The following is a 26,557-nucleotide window of genomic DNA, read 5'->3' as shown; positions in this document are numbered from 1 at the left end:
CTCTAATCTTTTACCGAATGTGTCTCTGAATTGCTCAAATGGCATAAGCAAGTGGCAGTATACTCCCTGCACCATGTACAATTTGTTTAATACAATTTTAATACATTTTTACTGCAATTATAATTCATTTTTAATTCATAGTTCAGAAATTCATTATAGAAAATACTAGTATCATATTCGAAAGTCTCACCTGCTGTATCTAAGGTATTATCAGTTAGTAGTGTCCCTTTGTATGCTCCTTTTAAGAAAGTTCCATCAACAACTACAATTGGTCTACAATATTCCCATCCTTTTATCGAGGTGAAGAAAGCTACAAACGCATATAGAAAATGGTCATCCTCTGATTTGTGCAATCTTATATGAGAACCAGGGTAAGTTGCTATGTGAAAGTAGCTTGGCAACTTTGCATATGATTGAATTGGATCACCCCAGACTAATTCAAGAGCTGCTTCTTTAGCTCTCCAAGTTTGCATATATGTGAGTCGCACACCATATTCAGCTAACATGTCACGTAGTATATCTTTTGGTGTGTAAATAACATCTGGTTCAGCACCCACAATAATACTCCCAACAACACACTTAGTTGCTTGCCTTTTCGCTAAAGAATTATGTAGCAACAAACATGTGTGTTCGCTTTCAAATTCTCTAATCTTGAACATTTGAGATTTGTTCAAGCTTGAAGCTTGTAAACTCCAACTACAGTTTTCTCCTAGGCACTGTATCGAATAGTTGTTGAAAAAAATTAATATACAATCAATAATTTGAAGTGACTTGAATTTAGGTCTTACCTGATTGAGCTTGATCTTGTTGTCTTGAATTGAAAATGCTCAAGAATGGAATGTCTTTTTAGTGCCCTGGTGAGGACATATTTATTCTTATACACTTGATCTTTCTCAAATAAAGAGTGATTGAGATTAACAATGATGCATGGTGCTAATTCTTCTAGCTCATCAACTTCCTCACATGATCTAAAGCCAATTAACCCTATTGCTTCACCAATACCATTAAATGTATTAGAGAAGTATGCATTGTGTATAACCCTTATATCTTCTGAAGTGTCTGAACATAATAGTGGAATAAGTGCAGAATTAGTCTCCAAGTTGACTGGTTCAGTTGTTGTGACACACAAAGGGTATCTTGTCATATCTCGATGTTCCTTTTTGGTTTCAACATATACTTTTACCCCCATATCATTATGAATTTGAATTGGAGGAGATCTTTCATCAATTTTATATCTGATTTCAACTTTACTTGTTGATGTGTCTATTGACAATTGAGTAGCAATTATAGAAACGAGGGTGGCAAATGTTGATTCCGTATTTATCAACACATCATCTGCCAAGTAATTAATATATTTGTTGCTAGGATCCCATCATTCGTTGAAGTAAAGCAGCACAACCAGATTAGTCATATTTTTTTTTCTTCACATTATTAAAAAGTGTATTACACAACACTAAAGTTGAATTAGTAAAAAGAGAATTAAGCATGAATTAAACAAGTAATTACTTGAAAAGACTAGTGTATATACATCCTTCCAACACACAAAACTCAAACTGGTGTGATAAACAAAAAGAAAATGGAAGCCACAAAGATGAGCAACAAGAAAACAAAAGATAGATGCGCATTTTTATTGGGGTGTGAAAAGATCTAGAACTGAGGAAGTACATACCAGATAGCCATACCCATAAGAGTCCTTACCAGTTGGATCATTGCAAAACATAAGCATTTGGATTAAAAGCTAAAAATACACTTGTGGAATGAGTTATCGTAGTTGAAAACATCCATGTAACAACACTTTTGACAACAAAGTAAGGGACTCTTTCTATCCAGGGGAGAAAACTGAATCGAAGAGCTAGATACTAATACAAAGCCTGAGCTAAGAAACTTCAACACTACGACAAACAAGGCTACTCCATGAAAGGGAGACTTCACTGATCTTGAAAGACCCAACAACAACAAGCACACAAAGAAGTTAATAGTTAAAGTGCCAGAAGCCAAACCCATACCACATAGAACAGATGACTAGAGATGCCAAACTCAACAACTCCCCTGCCAGTGCCTGGTGATATCCAAATTGCAGTGCAAGCACAAATACCAAACTGGCAAAAGAATAGTGTGCACAAAGGAAGGACGAGAGAGTGTTGTATAGATTGAATTAAACTTGGATCTATTATGAATTAAGCAAGTAAATCAATCAGAAGAGTGAATTAAGAAAGAATTTAAACAAGTAATCAAATCATACAAATCAGCCAACAAACTGCAAAAATGAATTAAACTTGTATTAAAAGTGTATTACACTGTATTAAGGTTGAATTAGAAGAGTGAATTAAGAAAGAATTTAAACAAATAACTAAGGAAATGACGAGAGAGTGTTGTATAGATTGAATTAAACTTGAATCTATTATGAATTAAGCAAGTAAATCAATCAGAAGAGTGAATTAAGAAAGAATTTAAACAAGTCATCAAATCATAACAAATCAACTAACAAACTGCAAAAATGAATTAAACTTGTATTAAAAGTGTATTACACTGTATTAAAGTTGAATTAGAAGAGTGAATTAAGAAAAAATTTAAACAAATATCTAAGGAAATGACAAGAGAGTGTTCTATCGATTGAATTAAACTTGAATCTATTATGAATTAAGCAAGAAAATCAATCAGAAGAGTGAATTAAGAAAGAATTTAAACAAATCATCAAATCATTAAAAATCAACCAACAACAACAGAGTACTTGACCTCACACACCTATAATCAGAACTCTTCTCCAAAACCTCCTCGTTCATAAATTCAACATATCTTATCAAACACTCCCACAACTTCTCCACAAAAGATCTAGCACACTCAAAAATGAATTTAACTTGTATTAAAAGTGTGTTACACTATATTAAAATTGAATCAGAAAATTGAATTAAAGTTGTATTACACAAATACTAACAAGTGAATTAAACTTGTATCTATTGTGAATTAAGCAAGTAATTCAATACACATCATTGCTCGAAATTCATTCATCTTGAAATTGATCACGTATAGTCGAAAAGAGAATTAAGCTTGAACTAAGCAAGTAACTAATGACATGCAATCGAATTTAAAACTTCTAACCTTTCAAACTTCAAAAAACTTCAAAGTCAACTCTCTGCCCGAACTTGATTCATCTCGAAATTGATCACTGAATACACATCGCTGAAGGTGAGTATAGCCGATAAAGAGAATTAAACTTGAATTAAGCAAGTAACTAATGACATGCAATCGAATTTAAACCTTCTAACCTTTCAAACTTCAAAAAACTTCAAACTCAACTCTCTGCCCGAACTTGATTCATCTCGAAATTGATCACTGAATACACATCACTGAAGGTTAGTATAGCCGAGATAGAGAATTAAGCATGAATTAAACAAGTAACTAAGACATGCAATCAAAATTAAAGCTTCTAACCTTTCAAACTTCAAAAAACTTCAAACTCAACTCTCTGCTCGACTTGATTCGTCTCAAAACTGATCACTGAATACACATCTCTGAAGGTAGTATAGCCGTATTTGTGAAGAAAATTGTGAGTAAGAAGTGACGAGAGAAAATTGCAGCGGCGAGAGAAAATTAGGAGCGAAAGATGGAAAGGATGAAATGAATTTAATTTAATTTAGCCAAATTGTCATATATGGTTAAAAAAATAATATTGAAAAATATAGTAAATATTTTTTAAAAAATATACGCGTAAGTGATTTTCCCTTAAATTTTTTCGTATTTTACTACATAATTGTTTAGTGCTCATCACAAAATCACATACAATGGCTGATAGGGGTGGATCTACGTGGACTTTAGGGTTCATTCAAATTCCTTAAATAAAAAAATTATATGGGATAATAGAACTTTAGTTTAATTAAGTTATGTCTATGATATTTTGATCGTGGTCTAGGGAGTACTTGTGCCTTATCCCCTCGAAATCTAGTACTCAACACTATTTAGCATATTTTTTTGAACATCCTCAACAGAAATCCTAGCTTCATCACTGATGACAAATAATTTAAAGTACATGTGTAAGTAGTTTGTGAGCTAGCTTTATGTGTTATGTTAGACCCAAAATCCTTGAAAAGTCGTTGTTTTGTGAGTAACTCGTGAGCTAGATTTTAGAGTTGAGTTAAACCTAAAATTCCTCAAAAGTCATTATGTAAGTAGCTAATGAGCTAACTTTTAGAGTTGAGTTAAACTAAAACTCCTCGACTATCATTGTTGTGTCAAAATGGCTGGGCGGAACCCTAGTGTTAATTACGGATTCCAATAATGTAACTCTAGCTCTTTTTTTTATCTCTCCCCGAAACTCCCATTCTTTGTGCTCTCTCAATAATTTGAACTCATAACTTTAGGATTGGAGGATTACTATCATCTGATTGGCTCCCTCTAGGGCATCTCCAACCCCTTCCTGTATTTTACTCTTCAAATATAGAGTTCTCTATTTTTCTAGACAACCAACTCCAATCCAATTCTTTATTTTACTCCCTAAAAAAGAATATTTTTCTCTCTCCTCAATATTATATTATTATTTCTATTTCATTTTTACTTTCTTATTTCATAATATAAATCATTTCTTCTTTTTGCAAATAATCACTCTATAATCTTTATGTAATACAAAATTTTATTTTTTTCAAATTCTTCATTTAAATATAAAATTATATTTTAATCCAAATTTCTAAATAACATAAATTGCAATAAATATTATATATAATACATATTAACGAACAATTCAAATAAAAGTGAAAACATCATAAATATTGTATCATCGTCAAGTTTATTTTAAATTTTACATAAATACTCAACTTTCAAGACTATTACGTTACTCTCATAAATGTTCTATTAATGTATTACAGAGTTCAAAATGAGCATTTTTTGTCCTTATTTTATTTTAGGTGTAGCTAAAAATTGTTTAAATTAACAATTTCATCTTGTATCCAATTATTTCGTACTAATTTACTTCCCCTATTCTATTTGAACTATAACATCAAATATTTTCATGCTCAATAAAAAATGTAGTTTAATAATTTATCACTATAACATAAAAGTAGATTGTTTGAATTATCATGTAAATTTTGTGCGTACTTCATAATGAAAAATAATTATAATTTAAAAAATTACATATTTTAAATGACAAAAATAAAATTAAACATTAAATTAGAAAAATTGTTAATTCGGGATAGAAATAGTATGCTTATCAATAGTATGTTTTAGATGTTATATTACTTAGAAAATAATTATAAATATTAGAGACTTAATTAATAATCTTATATAATATAAATAATATTAAAATAAATTTAAATTGCATATTTAAAGTGACAATTTTTTTTTAAAAATAAAATAAAAAAATATTAATTTGGGTGGAAGTAGTAACTTGTTAATAATATATTTTTAGATGTTATATTACATTAGAAAATAATAACAAATGATAAAGACTTAATTAGTAACATAATATAAATAATATTAGTAAAATAGAGAGGTGAATAATTTGGAGAACTACTATTCACCTCTCTATAATTGAAGAATAGAGAGTGAAATAGAGAGTGCTTGGAGAACCATTCTCTATTTTACTCTCCAAATATAGAAAATAGAGAGTAAAATAGAGATGGGTTGGAGATGGTCTCAATTTAACTTAACCCCAAATTTTATATTTGAGTTAATTTTTTAAATATATATAAATAATTTATTCAAAATCTAGTGGATACAAAAATAACTTTTAGACAATCTTAGATAAAAGTTCATAGTTAAGTCGTGACTTTCTGAGAAAAAAGTTCAAAATTGAGTGACCATATGAGATATTATCTTTATAAACTAAAAATTCACGCGATAACAAAAATAATTTTTAGCGACAATTAATATATACATTAATAAAGAGTCCTAAAGTCTTTACCGACATTAGTTAATTGTCATTGGATTCAAAGTTGCTATAGGTTTTAAGGACATTTACAAACAGTGTTAATATATTGTTGTTAAAAATACATTTTTAATGATGATTAAGCTATTATTGTTGATTAAATACCGTTAAAGATCACTTTCGATGCACGGATCGTGCGTAGCACATGTGTAGTGTAAATTTTACCGTCATTTTCCAAATAACTGATCAGAGAAAGAATACATCATCTTTCTTTGCTTCCAAAGCAAACAATATATGAACTTTTGGGTCACTCCCCTTTTCCCACTCACACATAATTACTCTGAATCCTCCAACAAGAAGCAAACTTAGGGGTTCTGTCAGAACTCAAAAATTCATATTATACAAATTTTTTATCCTCAAATTTTCATGACATTCAAAACAGAGTTATTACACACTCATGTGGAACCAATTAAATATCATTACACATTTGAGCTTCAAAGACTTCAATTTTTAATTTTGTATACATCACCAATTAATTTTACGTGACATGTGTTCGTAACACATGTTTGGATTAATCGAATTTTAACGTGGATAGCGGATGATGAAAATAAAAAATGAAAGACTTAAATATAGGTCACAGTCGTCAGATAGGACAGGGAACATTAAATACGGTGTAATGTAAAGTTTTAGAAAGGGGCCAAACCTGTTGTAGAAGCATCCATATGGTCCACTTTTTTGCAGAATGTGATTTTATGAGTTTTTTTGAGTAAATAAAAGCAAAGTAAGAATAGTTGTTCCACATGGTTACTCTTACAATATCTTTTCTTTAATATTTGCCTTTGAGATTCTCATATCCTTTGTTTTTTCTACTGATATTCCATCACTCAATTCAATTATTTTTTTATGTATATTAACTATATTAGGAATGTTCAAGTGGTCTACTAGTAATATGCCTACTCCCCTTTCCTCTTTCAAGTGGGTTAGACTTTTTGTTAGATAAAGAGCAAAGTGTATGCCACAATCCTCATTGCATATTTCAAGGCTGTGCAAAGTGTTATATGTAACCATTCGTAGTAGCATTTTGGTTATATGCACGATATAATTTCCAATGAAGGGTGTTCAGGTTACCCATAACCCCTCGCCTTCGCGATGCATATACTGTCAAGGATTCTTAATACATTATCCTTGTTTAGGTTATTATATTTTTTATTTTTGAATCATCCTTGATCAAATTGATTCTTTCTTAGCTTTTGAGGATTTAATTTTTCAATGAGTAGGATCATATCCTCGATGGATTTGTTTCCCTTCATTACTAACCGTTCATAGCTTGTCATTAGTTATTAAATTGCAAACTGCTTGTCTTGAATTCACCAAAAACAACGTTCAATTTAAAATTACAAACTCGATAACCTACTAAGAGACTAAATTCTTGCTGAATACTAATTTATCTCATAAAATATCTCACAATAATGCTTTTGAAATAATCGAGTAAGATTTTAGTTCAAAACACCTATTAATAATGGAAGTAGGAACTCACTCACTATAGCTTTTCATAAATTAATCTTCAATTATGTGACTCTACTTTACATTGATTATTAAGATCCACCAAGCTAAGATTTTATATTATTTGCGTAGTAGCTAGGTTATATAACACGTAAGAATTAATAAAATATCTCACACCAAAATTACTCCTACATCCCTAGAATTAGGTGCTAAACATTCTAAAGAATATCACACATATATTTATATCAAGATCGATAGTCAATCAATAATAATAATCCCAATATCGTGTCACATTTATTACTCATCGTAATTCAACACATATAATGAAGTATTGTAATCTCTATATGTTTTTTTATAAACTAAACTATCAATTATCATAATTTGGCTTGAAAAGATAAAGTGGACAATCAAACTCACAATTGATAGCTTGATACACCATATTAGTTGTAATCTCTATTTTAATGAAAACTTTGTAACATAAATTATATAAAATCTCCTATTTAAAAATAAAATAAAATATTAATTGTTCTTCATTTTGATTTTTGAGCTCATTAATTTCAATTTCAATTACTTGTGTTGGTAGTTCTTTTCCCCCTACCAATTGTACAAAATTTGTCCTCGGTAGAGAAATAATGTCATAGATGAATAATTGGTAATATAGACAAAAAAAAGTCACTTTTCTTTAGTCTTTTCTACCAATTAAATCACGGTTTATAAAATAAGCATATTATTCATGAAATTGGCTGTCGGTGATGCATGATATAGACAATGTGGGGACTTTTTACAAGAAAAAAAGAAGGAATAATTTATAAAAAATAATAAAAAAAATGGTTGAATCCTTTTGCTTTCTCCAATTATTGAAGTCACTTGCACTATTTGTTGCTCTTCCTTTTTTGGCCGAAATAACTCATATATCATATATCATTCCTCCTCCTTAATTTATACTGCATATAGGAGAAGTTACACGTTTGACTATTCAATCAAAAATATTTATATTAATTAGTCAATATATATAATATATATCTATATTATAAAAATTACTATATATTTTGTCGGTTATTGTTTTGCCTCTACCAATAACAGTAACAATAATAATAATAGTGTCAATGGTAACTTAAAATAAATAAATTATTTTCCACTTTTGATTTACTTTTTGGTTTTTTAAGGCATGTTTAGAAAACCATGTGAAAATTAAATTTGAGTGTAATTTGATATAATTATATAATTTGACTTGTTTATTTGATCAAAGGTTTGTCTGAAGAGTCACATATGACTTAGTTTTGAAAGTAATTTGGTGTAATTACACAGTTTGATTTGTTTATTTGACCAATAATTTATTTGAAAAATCATATGTATAATGAATAATTTAATATAATTACATAATTATACTTATTTACATCCAAATTTAATTAGCACATGACTTTCCAAGCATGTTAGTGAATGGGTCGAAGTGCTTTTAGGATTAAAGAATGGGTAATCTATAGTTTTATTGTTGTTAATTTAACTACTTTTTATTAGCTATTAATTAGAGAAGGGTCATAAAATATGTAACAATAATAATAATATATAGGGAAAAATGTTTGAAATATATTCGAACTTTGACCAAAATTGATGTAACAATACCGAACTTTGGAAATGACCTTTTACCCCTGTACTATTTAATAGTGTATTTTAAAGATATATATGTGCCCACGTGGACATCATAAATATTGCATCATTATAAATAACGTGTCCACGTGGACACATATATACCTTTAAAATACACTATTAAATAGTGTAGGGTAAAAGGTCATCTATAAAGTTTGGTATCGTAACAACAATTTCAAACAAAATTAAAGTATTTTTCAAACCATTTTTCCTAATATATATATAACAGTAACTTTCCAGACATGTGAGCAAACATAAAACCTCTTCTTTTCTTTTATGTGTCGGCAAATTGATGTGATATCAATCAAATAAAATTGTGAAATGCTAGATATTTATTATGCAAAAACTCTATAGCCACCAGTTTTTTTTTGCTGGCCCTTATTGTACCAAAAAATAAACTTATAACAATTAATATACTAGCAAATAATTGTAAAGAAAACAAAGTTATTGCGTCTTCTATCTAATATCATTGTCAATTTACTATTCTCTCCTTATTGAATCCTAGAAAAAGATTGATATTCTTAAACAAAATAAAAAAGATCGATATCGCTTGGAAATGGGGTTGAAGACAAAAGAATGAATTACAAATAGAAATAATATATTTAGTGTACTTTTACGAGTAAATCTCACTATATTTTGTTGTAATAGTATAAATTGAGAGTGAAATTTAGACTCTGAAATATTCACTAGTTAAAAAAAAAAAGAAGAGTGATCTCCACGTTTCTTTTTTCGTTTCACCCATTAATTCACAACTTTTCCACTTTAATAATTAAAGTTCTAATTACCACAATTGAAACTTCATAAATTATATTAATTTCATTTGCCCACACGTTGTTAATTATATCAATATTTAGTTAAGAAGCACGTCAGTGACTAAGTAGAGTCAATTTTAATAAATTGATTTTTGACTAATTAAATTTCTTAATCATGACAAGCTATACGTTAACTAACGATTAGCATGCAACAAGATAACGAAAGTTTAACCTTTGTGAAAATTTTAATAAATTTTGATATTTGGTACAACAACTAACAGAAACAATTTGAAAATTCATTTATTTTTCATGTGAGGTTTGCATGGTTGAAAATAGGGTATTTCCTTGATTATTTAACATGGATCATAAATCATAAACGGGTGACTTTTAATAACCATTAATTACCATATATTATAAAACATATTCATATTGGGTATTTATTTTATTTCCATGCGAGGTTTAATTTGCATGGTTAAATATTTGGTGTTGTAGTATATGCTAGTATACCATATATAAAAAAATTGGAACTTTATAATTAAAGCGACATTTATTGCATATATTTTTCTTATTTATATAAATAAACTATGTATGAGCTATATATTTTTCACGAATTCATATAAACTTTATCTAATTAGTTCACAATAAATTAAAGCAAGCCTTGACACTTTATAAAATTGTTGTGTTTACTAGGTTTTACCTTAATTATTCTACGTATTTAAAATTCCTAAATAGTGTGTACATTAACAAAGTTTTTACTTTACGTAAATTGCACTTTGTCCGGTGGAATATAAATTAGTATTAATAATAAATAAAAACTTTGGATCAACCCTCACATGAAGAGCATTTGACTCAACTATTTCCTCACTTTCCTTTTAATCAAGAATGAATAGTTTGACCAAAAAAATTGAATGAATAGTTACTAGTACTAATACATGTAATTATAACAATGTATACAAACATGTATTTATAATATTACTATAACCCATCATTTTCTCTTTCATTTGACTCTTTTAACCCTAACCAACCTATGTACAACTGTAATAGACAGCCATAAAGAGGAAAAAAAAACCACTAGCTACTTCAACTATAACTAACAATTAAGAGACTGTTTAGATTGATTTTAGATTTATTTTTGTTCGTTTTATTTGAAATTGAGTGCTTATGAGAATTTTTAAAATTTTGCTCAAATATTAAAAAAATAATAATCCAAACAAACTAATTAACGACTCATTAACCCTAAAAGCACCAATTAACTATTCAATTTACTAATATACCCCTCAACCCCACCACCAAGTACACCCCCTTGGTGGGGCCACTTCAACCACTACCAATTGGACCCCACTGTTCTCACAGCCCATTTCTTTTGATCATCAAATCAAACAAAAAATCTGTTGTACCTTGTGCTTTACTGGTTGTACTTTCCAGTAGGTGGATCCCTTCTTCTTTCATTTATATTCTCTGCTCCACAGCTCAGCAAATAAGAAACAAAAAATTACCAAGAAAAGAGAGTGAAGCCCAATTATTACATGGGGTTTCTCATAAGTAACAAGAAAAGAATCCAAAAAACTTTTCTTCACATTACCCATTATTCTTTTTTAAAAATTAAATAATAAAAATCAAAACTTTTTACATTTTCCAGTTGTATTATTATAATAATATAGCCAACCCCACACACAAAATTTCATACACCTAATTTTCATTACTATAATACTGATGTGTTTGTTTGTGTATGTTTATACATCATTTTCATTCATTATTATTTATTTCTCTAATTGAGGGAAGAGGGGGTTGTTGTTACTTGTAATGGGTGTTTAAAAGCAGTGTCCTAAAGAGAGGAGGAGAAGGAGAGTTAAATGGTAGTGCTTTTCTTTAATGTGTTATGGTTTGAGGGGATTTCACTTTGAGTGGTCTCTAATGTGCTGAAAGTGAAGAGGGTTTGTTTTACTTCTCCATTCTTGATTGTTTTGAGTTGGGTTGACTCAAAATGGATACTAAAGGGAGGCTTATTGCTGGTTCACATAATAGAAATGAATTTGTTCTCATCAATGCTGATGAAGTTGGAAGAGTAAGTGCTTTCAAAATCTTATCTTTTTGCTCTTTTCTTGCTCCATTTGAGTAAATTTCAAGAAAAATTCAGTCTTTCTAAAGTTTGCCTCCTTTGTTTTTGGTGTCGGTGGGGGTGTTAATTGACCATATTTTGCTCTTTCTGAAGTTACCATCTGCTCATTTCCAGTTTCTGTGCTAAAAAGGTGCCAGTTTGGAGGATAAAGTTTCAAACTTTTTCTTCCGTTTTGAGGGATTCTAAGATTTTTACTCGCACAGATTTGGGGGGTGTTGTCTTCTAGTTCTTCAATTCAGGAGTAAAGAACATCCCTAATTCATTGCTTTTGTTTGTGAAATATCTAGATTTAATAACTTGCCAAAATTGGCTCTTTCTGCCTACCACTTTTAAGCTCAATTGATTCCTTATCTCTTGCATTCTTTTTAGGCAAGTTTGTTACTTACATGTCCAAGTGTGAATTAGTGTTGAGGAGGATTCCAATTCTTGATCTAAGGAGGTTTTAATTGTTTATTGGTTACAGGTAACTTCTGTGAAAGAATTAAGTGGACAGATTTGCCAGATTTGTGGAGATGAGATTGAAGTTACAGTAGATGGGGAGACATTTGTTGCTTGCAATGAGTGTGCATTTCCTGTTTGCAGACCTTGTTATGAGTATGAAAGGAGAGAAGGGAATCAAGCTTGCCCTCAATGTAAAACTAGGTACAAGCGTATTAAAGGGAGCCAAAGAGTTGATGGAGATGATGAAGAAGATGAATTTGATGATTTAGATCATGAATTTGATTATGATGGTACACCTAGACATCTTTCTGAGGCTGCACTTGCTGCTCGCCTTAGCCGCGGTACCAATTATAATGCTTCTGGGCTTAATACACCAGCAGAAGTAGATCCTGCTGCCCTTAACTCAGAGATCCCTCTTCTTACTTATGGTCAAGAGGTATGCCTCAAGATTGTCATGTTTTTTGTTCTCACTATGTTGAATTTTAGCTAAAAAGTTGTAATTTTGCGTAGGATGATACAATTTCAGCTGATAAACATGCACTTATCATACCACCTTTTATGGGTCGTGGGAAGAAAATTCATCATGTGCCTTATACTGATTCATCCATGTCTTGTAAGTTAATCTGGTTGATGCAAATTTTTAATTCTTTGACCAAATTTCTAGTGGTAGAGGGCTTAATGTGTTTGATATGCTTGATCTTTGCAGTGCCGCCTCGCCCCATGGATCCTAAGAAAGATTTGGCAGTTTATGGATATGGTACTGTTGCATGGAAGGAAAGAATGGAGGACTGGAAGAAAAAGCAGAATGATAAACTACAGGTGGTTAAGCATGGAGGCAAAGGTGGTGATAACGATGGAGATGAGCTGGATGATCCCGATCTCCCCAAGTAGGTGTATGCATTCATTTGTTTTTTTTCTTTCTAAATTTAACCCAAGACTGATCTGTGATGTGATTTGCACTTTACTTGTGGGATGGTGACTTGCAGTTGTTGCAAGCTGTATATATTATGGATACTGAACTACGTGCTGAATAAAAGTACTGTGCTTTTCTTACTGTAGTACAAGGCCTGGAAAGTTGGTCATGTCACATGTGTTTTGAGTTTTTGTGAGGTCCTTTTAGTTGAGACTGCGTTCAGAAGGTTGACGATACCAGACGGCAGCTTAGTGTAGTGCTGGTTACTGTACCTTTCAGAAACTAATATCGGTTATCACTTTGTTTCAATAAGCATGTTAAAGAAAAATCTTCATAATGGAAATAGTATCTACACCAAGCCGTTAGTCAAAAGGGATACATTTTAAAATTAACCATAGATAGATACATACATCCCCTTTTTGCTGCAGCAGCCGGCCAGCTGCATTGACATAGTTTTGGGGCCTGGGATAGATTTGTTTGTGACTTGGATGTACTTGCTTATTGATCAAACTTGAGTATCTGCACTGTCTAATTGGCTTTGCAATTATTCTCCTTCTGGAAAAATCTTAACAATAAGGAACCTCTTCAATGAGATAACTTGCTTTTATTTCTTAATCAAGAATAAAACAAATGTAAGTTGTATTTTCCTAAAAAAGAAACGAAAACAACTGGGAGATGTGTTGCAGATTAGTCACTTGAACTAAGACATTTTTTTTGCAGCATATCCATCTCTTTGGACAAATTATGGTTCTGGAGTCTTTTGTTCAACTTTATTCACTAGTCAGATTACCCAAATAAACAAAGAAGAAATAGTAAACAATTGTATTGGTATAATGCTGATTCTACAACTTATTGTACATGCATAGCTTAGTATTGTGTTTTCTTTTTTCTGTTGAAGTTCCCTTTTGGACAGCTCAGATGTGGGATGGGGGAAGGTTTGCAACTGGAAGAGTGAGAAGGGTTCAGGGATTGATTTTACCCTCTGGACTCTGTCAATATATATTGACTGAGGAGTTAGGGTGTTCCGATTGCCACAATTTCTTCATCTCGTTAGCATGATTATAAATTCACTACATGCTCTTTTATTAGAGCAATTTGGAATGTGCAAATGTTATGCTTTATGTGCTCGATTTCCACTTCTCTCTTTTGTTGATGTGGATATAACATGTTGCATGCATTAGAGGACCTTCCTAAACTGCAATCATTTTGTTTGAACATTCTCTGGATCAGTAAGATTTATCGTTCTTACTATATTTCTGTTTGCAGGATGGATGAAGGAAGACAACCACTTTCGAGAAAGATGCCTATTGCCTCTAGCAGGCTAAGCCCATACAGACTATCCATTTTAGTTCGTCTTGCTGTTGTTGGGCTCTTTTTCCACTATCGAATAACGCACCCTGTCAATGATGCATATGTATTATGGCTGCTATCTATTATATGTGAAATATGGTTTGCTGTGTCATGGATATTTGATCAGTTCCCTAAATGGTGTCCAATTCGTCGAGAGACATACTTGGATAGGCTATCTCTGAGGTATGCATAAACAATGCATTTGTATATAATAATGTTTGTGTACATTGGTTGTTACCCTTATTAAAAAATCTGTGTACATGCCTCTCTGGTCATGTCCTTACCTTTTAGTTTAATGTTTTTCTCAGGTATGAGAAAGAAGGGAAGCCTTCTGGGTTAGCCCCTGTAGATATATTTGTTAGTACGGTGGATCCCCTAAAAGAACCTCCACTTATTACTGCAAATACTGTTCTCTCCATTCTCGCTTGTGACTATCCAGTGGACAAGGTTTCGTGCTATGTCTCTGATGATGGTGCTGCCATGCTTACTTTTGAGGCTCTCTCTGAAACATCTGAGTTCGCAAGGAAATGGGTCCCATTCTGCAAAAAGTTCAACATAGAGCCTCGAGCGCCGGAGTGGTATTTTTCTCTGAAGGTTGATTATCTGAAAAATAAAGTACACCCATCATTTGTGAGGGAACGTCGTGCTATGAAGGTGTGCAAATTATCAAATTTATGTTCTTCTCGACATTTCCTTTGATGGTATGACTATAAAGACCTGTTGCTAAGACAACTTGGGACTATTCTTTTTTGTGCAGAGAGATTATGAAGAATTCAAGGTTCGGATAAATGGGCTGGTTGCCACAGCACAAAAGGTTCCTGAAGATGGCTGGACCATGCAAGATGGAACGCCTTGGCCAGGAAATCTTGTCAGGGATCATCCTGGAATGATTCAGGTATAAGTCTGATCTCTTTTATATCCCAACTTTAATGGTGATATTTTAAGATTTAACTATTGTGAACTAACCAGATTTTCATTCTTGTAATTGAAAAGGTCTTCCTGGGTAATGATGGTGTCCGTGATAGTGAAGGGAATGTATTGCCTCGCCTTATCTATGTTTCTCGTGAAAAACGTCCTGGATTTGACCACCACAAGAAGGCTGGTGCCATGAATGCTTTGGTAAGTTGTCTTCCATTTCTCCTCATTCTTCCTCCCCCCTTCCTTCCTTTTAAAAAAAATTGCACTGGATAGGCTTTTGACCCTTTATAAAATGTGATTCTAGATGCGTGTATCAGCAGTCATATCAAATGCTCCTTACATGCTCAATGTGGATTGTGATCACTATATAAATAACAGTAAGGCACTGAGAGAAGCTATGTGCTTTATGATGGACCCCACTTCAGGAAAGAAAATATGCTACGTACAATTTCCTCAAAGATTTGATGGTATTGACAGGCATGACAGATACTCCAACCGCAATGTGGTCTTCTTTGATGTACGTAAAATGCCTTCTTCTGGGGTTTTTGTTATGGAATGTTGCACCTACGCACTGTTTATGTTATTGCATAAGTTTACGATATGCACCATTTTGCCTGACAGTAAGCTAATTTTATTCCATTGGTGGTAACAGATCAATATGAAAGGACTTGATGGGATCCAGGGTCCAATTTATGTGGGCACTGGATGTGTCTTCAGGAGGCAAGCCCTTTATGGTTATGATGCTCCAAAGAAGACAAAACCTCCAGGAAAAACATGCAACTGCTGGCCGAAATGGTGTTGCTGTTGTTTCGGTTCTCGAAAGAAGCATAAGAAAGCGAAAACAACCAAGGATAACAAAAAAAAGCCAAAGAGCAAAGAGGCTTCACCACAAATTCATGCCCTTGAAAATATTGAGGAAGGAATTGAAGGTATGCAAAGGAACTTTGAGAAGCCACTCCTAATGGCTAATTTGTAGACTCAAGTCTTTAGATTAATAAATTTGGATGCCTTTTCAACTTGCCTCTTTTGCAAGGAAACATCCTAATGGAACTACTTTCGAAGTTCCTCTATCCCAACTCTTTTATGTTTTATTTTTTTGTCATCCCTCTTTTTTGATTAAATCAGATTTACAATCTCTAGAGCATGTTCTTCCTCCCTTACTCATAGTGAAACTTCAGATTACTGTATGCATAATTGTTGTTAACTTGCCTTTTTCTGCAGGAATTGATAGTGAAAAAGCAGCCCTCATGCCTCAGATAAAACTTGAGAAGAAATTTGGCCAATCACCGGTATTTGTTGCTTCAACACTTCTAGAAGATGGTGGCATTCCTCCAGGAGCAACATCAGCATCTCTCTTGAAAGAAGCAATACATGTTATTAGTTGTGGTTATGAAGACAAAACAGAATGGGGCAAAGAGGTAAAAAAATGCTGAAATTCTATAACCTATTTGAATTTTCTGGAATGCACTCTGCATTTGGTCTAACTTGTCATATGCACCAGATTGGATGGATTTATGGATCTGTTACTGAGGATATCCTTACTGGATTTAAGATGCACTGCCATGGTTGGAGATCCGTCTACTGCATGCCCAATAGGCCTGCATTTAAAGGGTCAGCTCCTATCAATCTTTCAGATCGTCTTCACCAGGTTCTGCGATGGGCTTTGGGATCTGTTGAAATTTTCTTCAGTAGACATTGTCCAATTTGGTATGGATATGGGTGTGGTCTGAAGCCTCTGGAGCGGTTTTCATACATAAACTCAGTGGTCTACCCATTGACTTCTATTCCTTTGATCATATATTGTACATTGCCGGCCGTCTGTTTGCTTACAGGGAAATTTATTGTTCCAGAGGTAAGTCTGCCCATTCAGCATTCCTTGCTTCGAGGTTTTTGTTATTTGCTCATATTACATGCACTCTATATCTTCAGTTCTGAGGCATGGAGGCCTTTGTTGAATCACTGCTTTCAACTAATCACATGATATTTTACTGAAATGCAGATTAGCAACTATGCTAGCATTCTTTTCATGGGACTTTTCATAATGATTGCTGTGACGAGTGTTATTGAGATGCAATGGGGAGGTGTTTCTATTGATGACTGGTGGAGAAACGAGCAGTTTTGGGTGATTGGTGGTGCCTCATCTCACCTATTTGCTCTTGTCCAAGGTCTTCTTAAAGTTTTGGCTGGTGTCAACACTAGCTTCACTGTTACTTCCAAAGCAGCAGACGATGGGGATTTTTCTGAGCTTTATCTGTTCAAGTGGACATCTTTGTTGATTCCTCCTATGACTTTGTTAATTCTTAACATCATTGGAGTTGTAGTCGGTGTCTCAGATGCAATCAACAATGGTTATGATTCTTGGGGTCCTCTATTCGGTAGACTTTTCTTCGCCTTATGGGTCATTGTTCATCTGTATCCCTTCCTGAAGGGTTGCATGGGTAGACAAAACAACGTTCCAACCATCATTATTGTCTGGTCCATCCTTCTCGCATCTATCTGCTCCTTATTGTGGGTCCGACTCAACCCATTCACCGCCAAAGGTGGACTCAGTTTAGAGGTATGTGGCTTGGACTGTGATTAAGTAAGCAGCATTGTAGAACATGTTGTATGATATCAAAATAGAGCTCAAACTCAGGGAGAAGGAACAAGGGGTATGTTTTTTATCTCCCGACAATTTGGTCATCGACGAAAAGTTTTGAGTTGGACAAGCAGAGAATGAGCTCTGTTGATTGTTGTATAAAGGGCAGAATAGCAGATACATTGATATTTGTTTTGCAAAGTTTTTTCTTGATTCTTTTGATAAATTTTGGGATTTGTTGCTTGGAGTGCAGTGGAGTTCCCATTATTTGTAATATAACCAAACATAAAAATTGTTTGTGTTAAGCCACAACACCCCCTCCCCTTCTTAATAAGGGACTTCACACAGAAAAATGTTGTCAAAAATTTCATCAGTAATTATGAACTATATTACACTGTTGTAATTTCAAGAAAGTGAAACTCCAAGACTTTTTATTTTTATTTTTATTCTGGTATTCTTTGCAGTAAATTAGTTTTATTGAAATTTTCATCAGTAATTAAGAAGTTTATTCAATGGTTGTACTAGTATTTGCATAGTACAGTACATACTGCTTCAATGCTATTAGCTTGTTGGACATTATTGAAAGGAAGTCTCTGGTTTATTCTTTTATTTGCTTCGGTTATTGTACTATTGGTTGTTGCTAATATTCTTTTCCTCATTATTTTCTATATGGTTCTTCACTACCGTATCTCCTTTTTATTGATTTTGTTATGCTTGATTTGAGTCAAGAGTCTATTGGAAATAGCCCTTTTACAACACTATCCTTCCTAAACCCTATTTGTGGGAGTACACTAAATATGTTATTATTATTGTTGTTGGTTTATTCTGAACTGTCAACCTTTGTCAATTCCTCTTTTGCATTTTTCTTAAATTTTCTCTCCTAATTCACAATATAAGCATATGGTGTCCTGGTAATTTGATTATTTTCATGAAGCTATTGTGCATTTATTTGAGTTGAAATTCTTTTATTAATTCTTAAAAATACTTAATACGAAGTATAACTGAATAAAAACAATCTAATGAAAAAATAATACTAGGCTTATAAAGATGAGGCTTATTGTGGGGTCATGACAAGTGACGTTTCACTTGCTTACCTTATAAAACTGGACCAACTTACTACATGATTAATATGTAAGGTCTCCTTTCATTCTATCTAGAAAAATTCAGTAAGATATTTTAATTGGAATATACCTCTGATTATTTAGATATTGTCTTTAAACTTTGAACATTATATAATCAGTGGCGTAGCCAGAAAATTTCACGAAGGGTGTCCAGGAATTGTACACAAATACATTTTTTCTTTTAGATGAATGAGTGCACTAGAAATTTTAAAAATTAAACTACGTAATATACATGAAAAATTTTGGAAAAAAGAGGAAAAAGATAAAAGAGTGCACTAGAAAATTGAAAATTAAACTACGTAATATACATGAATTTTTTGGAAAAAAGAACGTAATATACATGAAAAAATAATGAAAAAAGGCATAAAGCTGCTACTAGCGAGAATTGAACTCACAAACGCTTAAAGACTTGGCTCTTTCAAGGCAGCTTAAACCACTAGGCTACAACACCTTGATGTGTTAAGAGTGTCTGAAATACGTTATGTAACATCTCGCAACTAGAAAGAACTAGAAGGAAGTTTAAAATCTGGAAAAAGTTAATTTTGGAAAGTATAAGGAAAATTGGAAAATTTTAAGTAAGATAAAGTGAGTTTTTGGTCAACTTCAAACTACCATAACTCCTAGCTCAGGATGAGTTAGGTGTAGTTCCAGACATGGTTGGAAAACTGTTGGAATGATCTTTCCAACGCCGCTAAGTTTGCGCGATCATATGAATGAGTTATGCCTTTGGAAGTTGGGCTGTTGGATTAAGGAAATGTCCAATCCAGATTTTTGAAGGGTAGTTTGGTCTTTTCCTTACCCGATTAATTAAATCCGTTTTTAGTAAATTAAGTGGGGTCAAAACTGAGTTAGTTCAGTTTACAATTTTGAGAAATAGAGTTAGGGCTTTTGGAGAAAGAACGCAAGAGAATGGAGAAGAGGAAAAACAAGATTCGCCAAGAACGATCGATTTTGGTTGTGGATTCGCCAAGGAATTGATCCTACAAGGTATGTGAGTCTTTCATAGCATCGGGTTTATTCACCCACGCGCCAAACATGTTTCGTTCAGCAGAATTCGTTCTTAAAGAGTTTGAAAGTTGATGTTCTTGACATAAATTCTTGAATTTGAATGTTGTTCTTGAATTGGGTTGAATTGAGGAATTTCTGAGATCGTTACGTTGAGTTTTAGAGTTGTTTGAGTTAGGTTCTTGAGTACTTATGCTGGGTATCGGGATCTAAAATGAATTTGAGATAAATAGTCGAGCTTAGGCGAATTGGGGTTGGAAAACGAAGAAGGAAAAAGTCGAGGGGGTTTTGGCACGCAAGTCCGCATCGCGGAGTTGCTCCCTCTATGTACAAAAAGTTTCTCCGCGTCGCGGTTAAGACGCGGACTCCTCTGTCTCAAAATTTAATTTCGCGAGTAATTATTTAAAACACCTCCGCGTCATGGACTTGTTCCAAGACGGTGATTTCATTTTTCTCATGTTTAGCTATTTAAGATTATTCCTAAACATCATATGATCCTTCCTATCACAAATCAAAATCCTTGAATCCATAATTCAATTCAAGGACTAGTTAAGAGTCAAGTCAAGAGTAGTTAGGATCAAAGTCAAGAGAAGTTAAGAGTCAAGTCTAGAAGTTAAGAAATAAGTCAAGCAAAGTTTTTTCTTAAAAAGTTTTCAAAAGTCTTTAACAAACATTTTAACTTTGTAAAGAGTTAAGTTTCAAGTTAAGCAAAGAGTAAAGAGTTGAGTTCATTTCTCAAAAAGCTATTAGGGAACTAAGTATTCCCAAAGACTTTATAAATGTTTTCGCATTTGAGCAAGAAAAGGGAACATCGATTCCAAGAGAGCTTTCATGCTAAGTTTTGAGTAATTATCTCAAACCAAAGAAAGAAGTTATTTTAAAACATATGAGCTAAGTATATTTTTGGGAGTAGTATTAAGCACCGATATGTGGATGCGAGTTCATATTAACTCAAGTCTCCATAAACGATGTAGCCATCATGGGTTTTAATGGGTCATACTTTTTAGATGATCACATAAGTTAAGCTAGTGGATCCACTAAGTTAAGCGTTCTAAGTGAAGGCAAAGTATATGATAGTTCTGGCAGTGTGGGCAAGACGCTGTATCACCACTTAGGCTCATAGTGGTGGTTGTCGGTTAGAGAATCTCCTACAGAAAACCATATTATTTTCTTATATGAGTAAAGTTGAGTTTGTTATTGCTTATCTTTAACGAACTAAGTTGGTTGCAATTGTTTTATAAGCTTTATATATATTGCATGTGTTTCATTTCCTTATATTTGAGTTAAGTTATTCATAAGTTGAGAATAGCCAGGTAAGTGTTTCCTTTCAGAATCCTTTCAAACCTATATCTTGTTTTAGCATTCCAACTCGCACACTTGTACATTCAATGTACTGATGCCAGTTGGCCTTCATCATTTTATGATGCAGACGTAATCAGCATCCAGCGCCTCGTTGATCCAACTTGAGCATTCAGAGTCTATTGGTGAGCCTCCCTGCATTCCGGAGAACTCCTTTATTTGCTTTCTAGTTTTTCAAATGTTAGGATGATCGGGGGTCCTGTCCCGACATCCCTATTTGTTTTAGAGGCTTCATAGACAATTAGTAGTTCAGTAGTCTTTGCATTATCATTCTTATGTTAAAGACTTGGGTTGCCACTTTTGGCCAAGTTGAATGTTTAATCTTTAAAACATTCTAAGTTATTTTATTATTCAGTTCAGTTAAGTTCATTGATCACTATAGATATGAATATTGTCTTCCGCTGAGTTAAGTAAGCCAGGCCAAGGGTTCGCTTGGGGCCAACAATGGTCTTCAAATGCCAGTCCCGCCCAGGGTGTAGGCACGAGACGTGACAAACTTGGTATCAGAGACCAGAGTTCAAGAGTCCTAGAGAGTCTATGAAGTCGTGTCTGTAGAGTCCTAGTTGTCGGTGTGAAACGCTCCATATCTATAATTAGGAGGCTGCAACATTTAGGAACTATCTCACTTCTTCACACTCATTTCGTGCGTTAAAGTTTATCTCTAAAAAGTTTCCTTCTAATTTGTGCTTGTGCGTGTTTTCAGATAATCATGCCTCCACGAAGAACTGTCAGAGGTCGTCCTGCTAGACGCAATGTTGAGGAACAAGAGTTACAAAATTCATTTGAAGTGCAACCTCAAGGAAAAGTTACCAATGCTGAATTCAGGGAAGCAATCAGGATGCTAAGTCAGGCTGTGACTAACCAGGTTGGGCAGCAAGGAGGAGCTAGACATAATAAGGCTGACACTTCAAAGATTCGTGAGTTCTTGAGGATGAATCCTCCAAGTTTCACTGGTTCAAGCACTACTGAGGATCCAAAGAACTTTATTGAGGAACTGAAAAAGGTATTCGATGTGATGCATGTTGCTGATACTGGAGAGTTGAGCTAGTTGCATATCAATTGAAGAATGTTTGTAGGACTTGGTTTGATCAGTGGAAAGAGGGTAGAGCTAAGGATGCACCACCTATGAGCTAGGCCTGTTTTGAGAAAGCTTTCTTGGGACATTTCTTTCCCCGAGAATTAAAAGAGGCTAAGGTACGAGAATTTCTTACACTTAAGCATGATTCTCTAAGTGTGCATGAGTATGGGTTGAAGTTCACCCAACTATCTCGTTATGCTCCGAAAATGGTTAAGGACATGAGGAGTATAATGAGTTTGTTTGTTGCTGGGTTGGCCCATCTATCAAGCAAAGAGGCAGGGTAGCGATGCTGATAGGTGACATGGACATATCAAGGTTGATAGTTTATGTGCAGCAGGTTGAGGAAGAGAAAGAGAGGGACAGGGAAGAGTTCAGAAGTAAAAAAGCGAAGACAAAGAATGAGTCTGGGCAGCAGAGAGGTAATGTGAACCGTTTGTCTTTTCAGCAAAAGTAAAAGGGACCTGCTCCATCATCTGCTAGTGCACCTACACCCCAAAGGTGAGTATAGTGGACAAAACTCGCAGAACTTCAGAGCTAGACCTTTACAGTCTCAAGGTAGTGTGGCACAATGAGGTAACTGGGCTCCTGCATGTACCAACTGTGGTAGGATCCACCCAGGTAAGTGTCATGATGGCCAGACAAGTTGTTTCAAGTGTGGGCAAGCAAAAGGGTCATTTCCTGAAGGAGCGTCCTAAAAATAGGCAAGGTGGTGGAAATTAGGGAAATAGAGCCCAATCTTCATCAGTTGCCCCACCAGACAGGGCTGCACCTAGAGGAGCTACTTCTGGTACTGGCGGAGGAGCAAACCGCCTCTATGCGATCACGAGTCACCAAGAGCAAGGGAACTCTCTAGATGTTGTCACTGGTATGATCAAAGTCTTTACTTTTGATGTTTATTCTTTTCTAGACCCGGGATCAAGTTTATCTTTTGTAACCCCTTATGTTGCAAATAAGTTTGATGTTCTTCCTGAGAAACTTTGTGAACCCTTCTGTGTTTCTACACCTGTTGGGGAGTCTATTCTAGCGGAAATAGTCTATCATGATTGTCCCATTTCCATCAATCATAAGAGCACCATGGCCGATTTAGTTGAGTTAGACATGGCGGATTTCGATGTCATCTAGGTATGGACTGGCTCCATGCCTGTTATGCATCAATAGATTGTAGAACTCGAGTTGTCAAGTTTCAGATTCCTAATGAGCCAGTCATAGAGTGGAGTAGTAGTTCAACAATGGCTAAGGGTCGTTTCATTTTGTACCTTAAGGCGAGAAAGTTAGTTTCGAAGGGTTGTATCTATCATTTAGTCCGAGTTAATGACTCAAGTGTTGAGGTACCAACCATTCAATCAGTTCCTATAGTAAAAGAGTTTCCAGAAGTTTTTTCTGATGACCTACCCGGAGTCCCTCCTGAGAGAGAAATAAACTTCGGTATAGACATCATTCCAGATACTCGTCCTATCTCTATTCCGCCATACAGAATGGCACCAACAGAGTTGAAAGAGTTGAAAGAGCAGTTAAAGGATCTATTAGATAATGGCTTCATTCGACCAAGTGTATCACCTTGGGGAGCTCTGGTCTTGTTTGTGAGAAAGAAAGATGGTTCCCTTAGGATGTGTATAGATTGCCGTCAGTTGAACAAGGTTACCATCAAGAATAAGTATTCTCTACCAAGAATTGATGATCTTTTCGATCAATTTCAGGGTGCTTCTTGTTTCTCGAAAATTGACCTTAGATCAAGCTATCATCAATTAAGGGTAAGGGAATGTGATATTCCAAAGACAACTTTCAGAACCAGATATGGTCATTATGAGTTTTTGGTCATGTTCTTTGGTTTGACCAATGCACCAGCAATGTTCATGGATCTTATGAATAAAGTCTTCAAACCTTATTTAGATATGTTTGTTATCATCTTCATTGATGACATATTAATCTATTCAAGGAATGAAGAAGATCATGCTAGTCATCTCAGAATAGTTCTTCAGACTTTGAAAGATAGAGAGTTGTATGCCAAGTTCTCTAAGTGTGAGTTTTGGCTTGAATCTGTGGCATTCTTAGGCCACATTGTGTCTGGAGAGGAAATTAAAGTTGATACTCAGAAAATTGAGGCAGTGCAGAATTGGCCTAGACACACATCTCCAATTGATATTAAGAGTTTCTTGGGTTTGGCTGGCTATTATATAAGGTTTGTAGAAGGTTTTCATCCATTTCGCCCCCTTTGATGAAGTTGACTCAGAAAATAGTGAAGTTTCAATGGTCTGAAGCTTGTGAGAAAAACTTTCAGGAATTGAAGAAAAAGTTGACTACTGCCTTAGTTTTAACTTCATCGGAAGGTACTCAAGGTTTTTTGGTGTATTGTAATGCATTTAGAGTTGGCTTGGGTTGTGTTTTAATGCAGAATGGAAAAGTTATAGCTTATGCCTCCAGACAGTTGAAAGTTCATGAGAAGAACTACCCAACCCATGACTTAGAATTGGTTGCTGTAGTATTTGCTTTGAAGATATGTCGTCATTATTTGTATGGTGTTCATGTTGATATATTCACTGATTATAAGAGCCTTCAGTATGTGTTCACCCAGAAAAAGCTTAATCTCAGACAGAGGTGGTGGTTATAATTACTCAAGGATTATGACTTGAGTATTCTTCACCACCCAGGTAAGGCTAATGTTGTTGCTGATGCTTTAAGCGGGTTGTCTATGGGTAGTACCGCCCATGTTGAGGAAGAAAAGAGAGAGTTAGCAAAAGATGTGCATAGACTTGCACGGCTGGGAGTATGACTCATGGATTCCACAGAAGGAGGAATAGTAGTGATGAATGGGGCTGAATCATCATTAGTGCCAGAAGTAAAAGGCAAGCAAAACCAAGACCCTATTTTGCTTGAATTGAAGGCAAATGTTCATAAGAAAAAAAGTATTAGCTTTTGAACAAGGGGGTGATGGTGTACTGAGATATCAATGTATATTATGTGTACCAATGGTGGATGGACTCCAAGAGAGGATCATGGAAGAGGCTTATAGCTCCAGGTATTCCATTCATCCGGGTTCCACAAAGATGTATCGTGATTTGAAAAAAGTGTATTGGTGGAATAGTATGAAGAAGAGCATTGCAGAATTTGTTGCTAAGTGTCCAAATTGCCAACAGGTTAAAGTAGAGCACCAAAGGCTCGATGGTTTGGCGCATAATATATAACTTCCGAAATGGAAGTGGGAGATGATTAATATGGATTTCATCACAGGCTTGCCAAGGTCTCGCAGACAACATGATTCTATTTGGGTGATCGTCGAAAGAATGACAAAATTAGCCCATTTTCTGTCGGTAAAGACTACCCATTCAACATAATATTATGCCAGGTTATATATTCAGGAGGTGGTAAGACTTCATGGAGTTCCAGTCTCCATTATTTCAGATAGAGGTGCACAATTTAAGGCACAATTTTGGAAATCTTTTCAGAAAGGTTTGGGTTCAAAGGTGAACTTAAGTACTGCCTTTCATTCTCAGATTGTCGGGCAAGCAGAGTGCACTATTCAGACATTATAAGATATGTTGAGGGCTTGTGTGATTGATTTCAAAGGGAATTGGGATGATCACCTACCTCTCATCGAGTTTGCTTACAACAACAGTTATCACTCGAGCATCCAAATGGCTCCTTATGAAGCTCTTTATGGGTGAAGATACAAATCTCCTATTGGATGGTTTGAAGTTAGTGAAGCAGGGTTGATATGACCAGATTTAGTTCACCAAGTTATGGAGAAGGTGAAAGTAATTCAAGAGAGATTGAAAACAACACAGAGTCGTCAGAAATCCTACATTGATGTTAGGAGAAGGGCATTAAAGTTCGAGGTAGATGATTGGGTATATTTAAAAGTTTCACCCATGAAAGGGGTTATTAGGTTTGGTAAGAAGGGGAATCTTCGTCCCCGGTA

The 26,557-nt window shown here is 34.2% G+C and overlaps 1 protein-coding gene across 1 annotated transcript; it reads left to right on the top strand.

Annotated features, from left to right (window-relative positions):
* The first annotated feature begins 11,496 nt into the window (after positions 1–11,496).
* On the top strand, positions 11,497–18,509 carry LOC125834149 (cellulose synthase A catalytic subunit 2 [UDP-forming]-like). The gene is made up of 13 exons (XM_049513341.1): positions 11,497–11,824; positions 12,342–12,755; positions 12,830–12,932; positions 13,026–13,206; positions 14,499–14,765; positions 14,891–15,236; positions 15,340–15,477; positions 15,576–15,701; positions 15,805–16,017; positions 16,153–16,429; positions 16,722–16,918; positions 17,002–17,352; positions 17,500–18,509. Exons 1-13 carry the CDS (start codon positions 11,744–11,746, stop codon positions 18,079–18,081), a joined length of 3,276 nt encoding a protein of 1,091 aa, XP_049369298.1. The 5' UTR covers positions 11,497–11,743; the 3' UTR covers positions 18,082–18,509.
* The last annotated feature ends 8,048 nt before the right edge of the window (positions 18,510–26,557 follow it).

This window comes from Solanum verrucosum, unplaced genomic scaffold (assembly GCF_900185275.1).
Source record: "Solanum verrucosum unplaced genomic scaffold, falcon-dt-bn FXZP01000108.1, whole genome shotgun sequence".
Lineage (NCBI taxonomy): Eukaryota > Viridiplantae > Streptophyta > Magnoliopsida > Solanales > Solanaceae > Solanum > Solanum verrucosum.
Note: the sequence above shows the minus strand (reverse complement) of the source record. Positions and strands in the feature narration are given on the sequence as shown.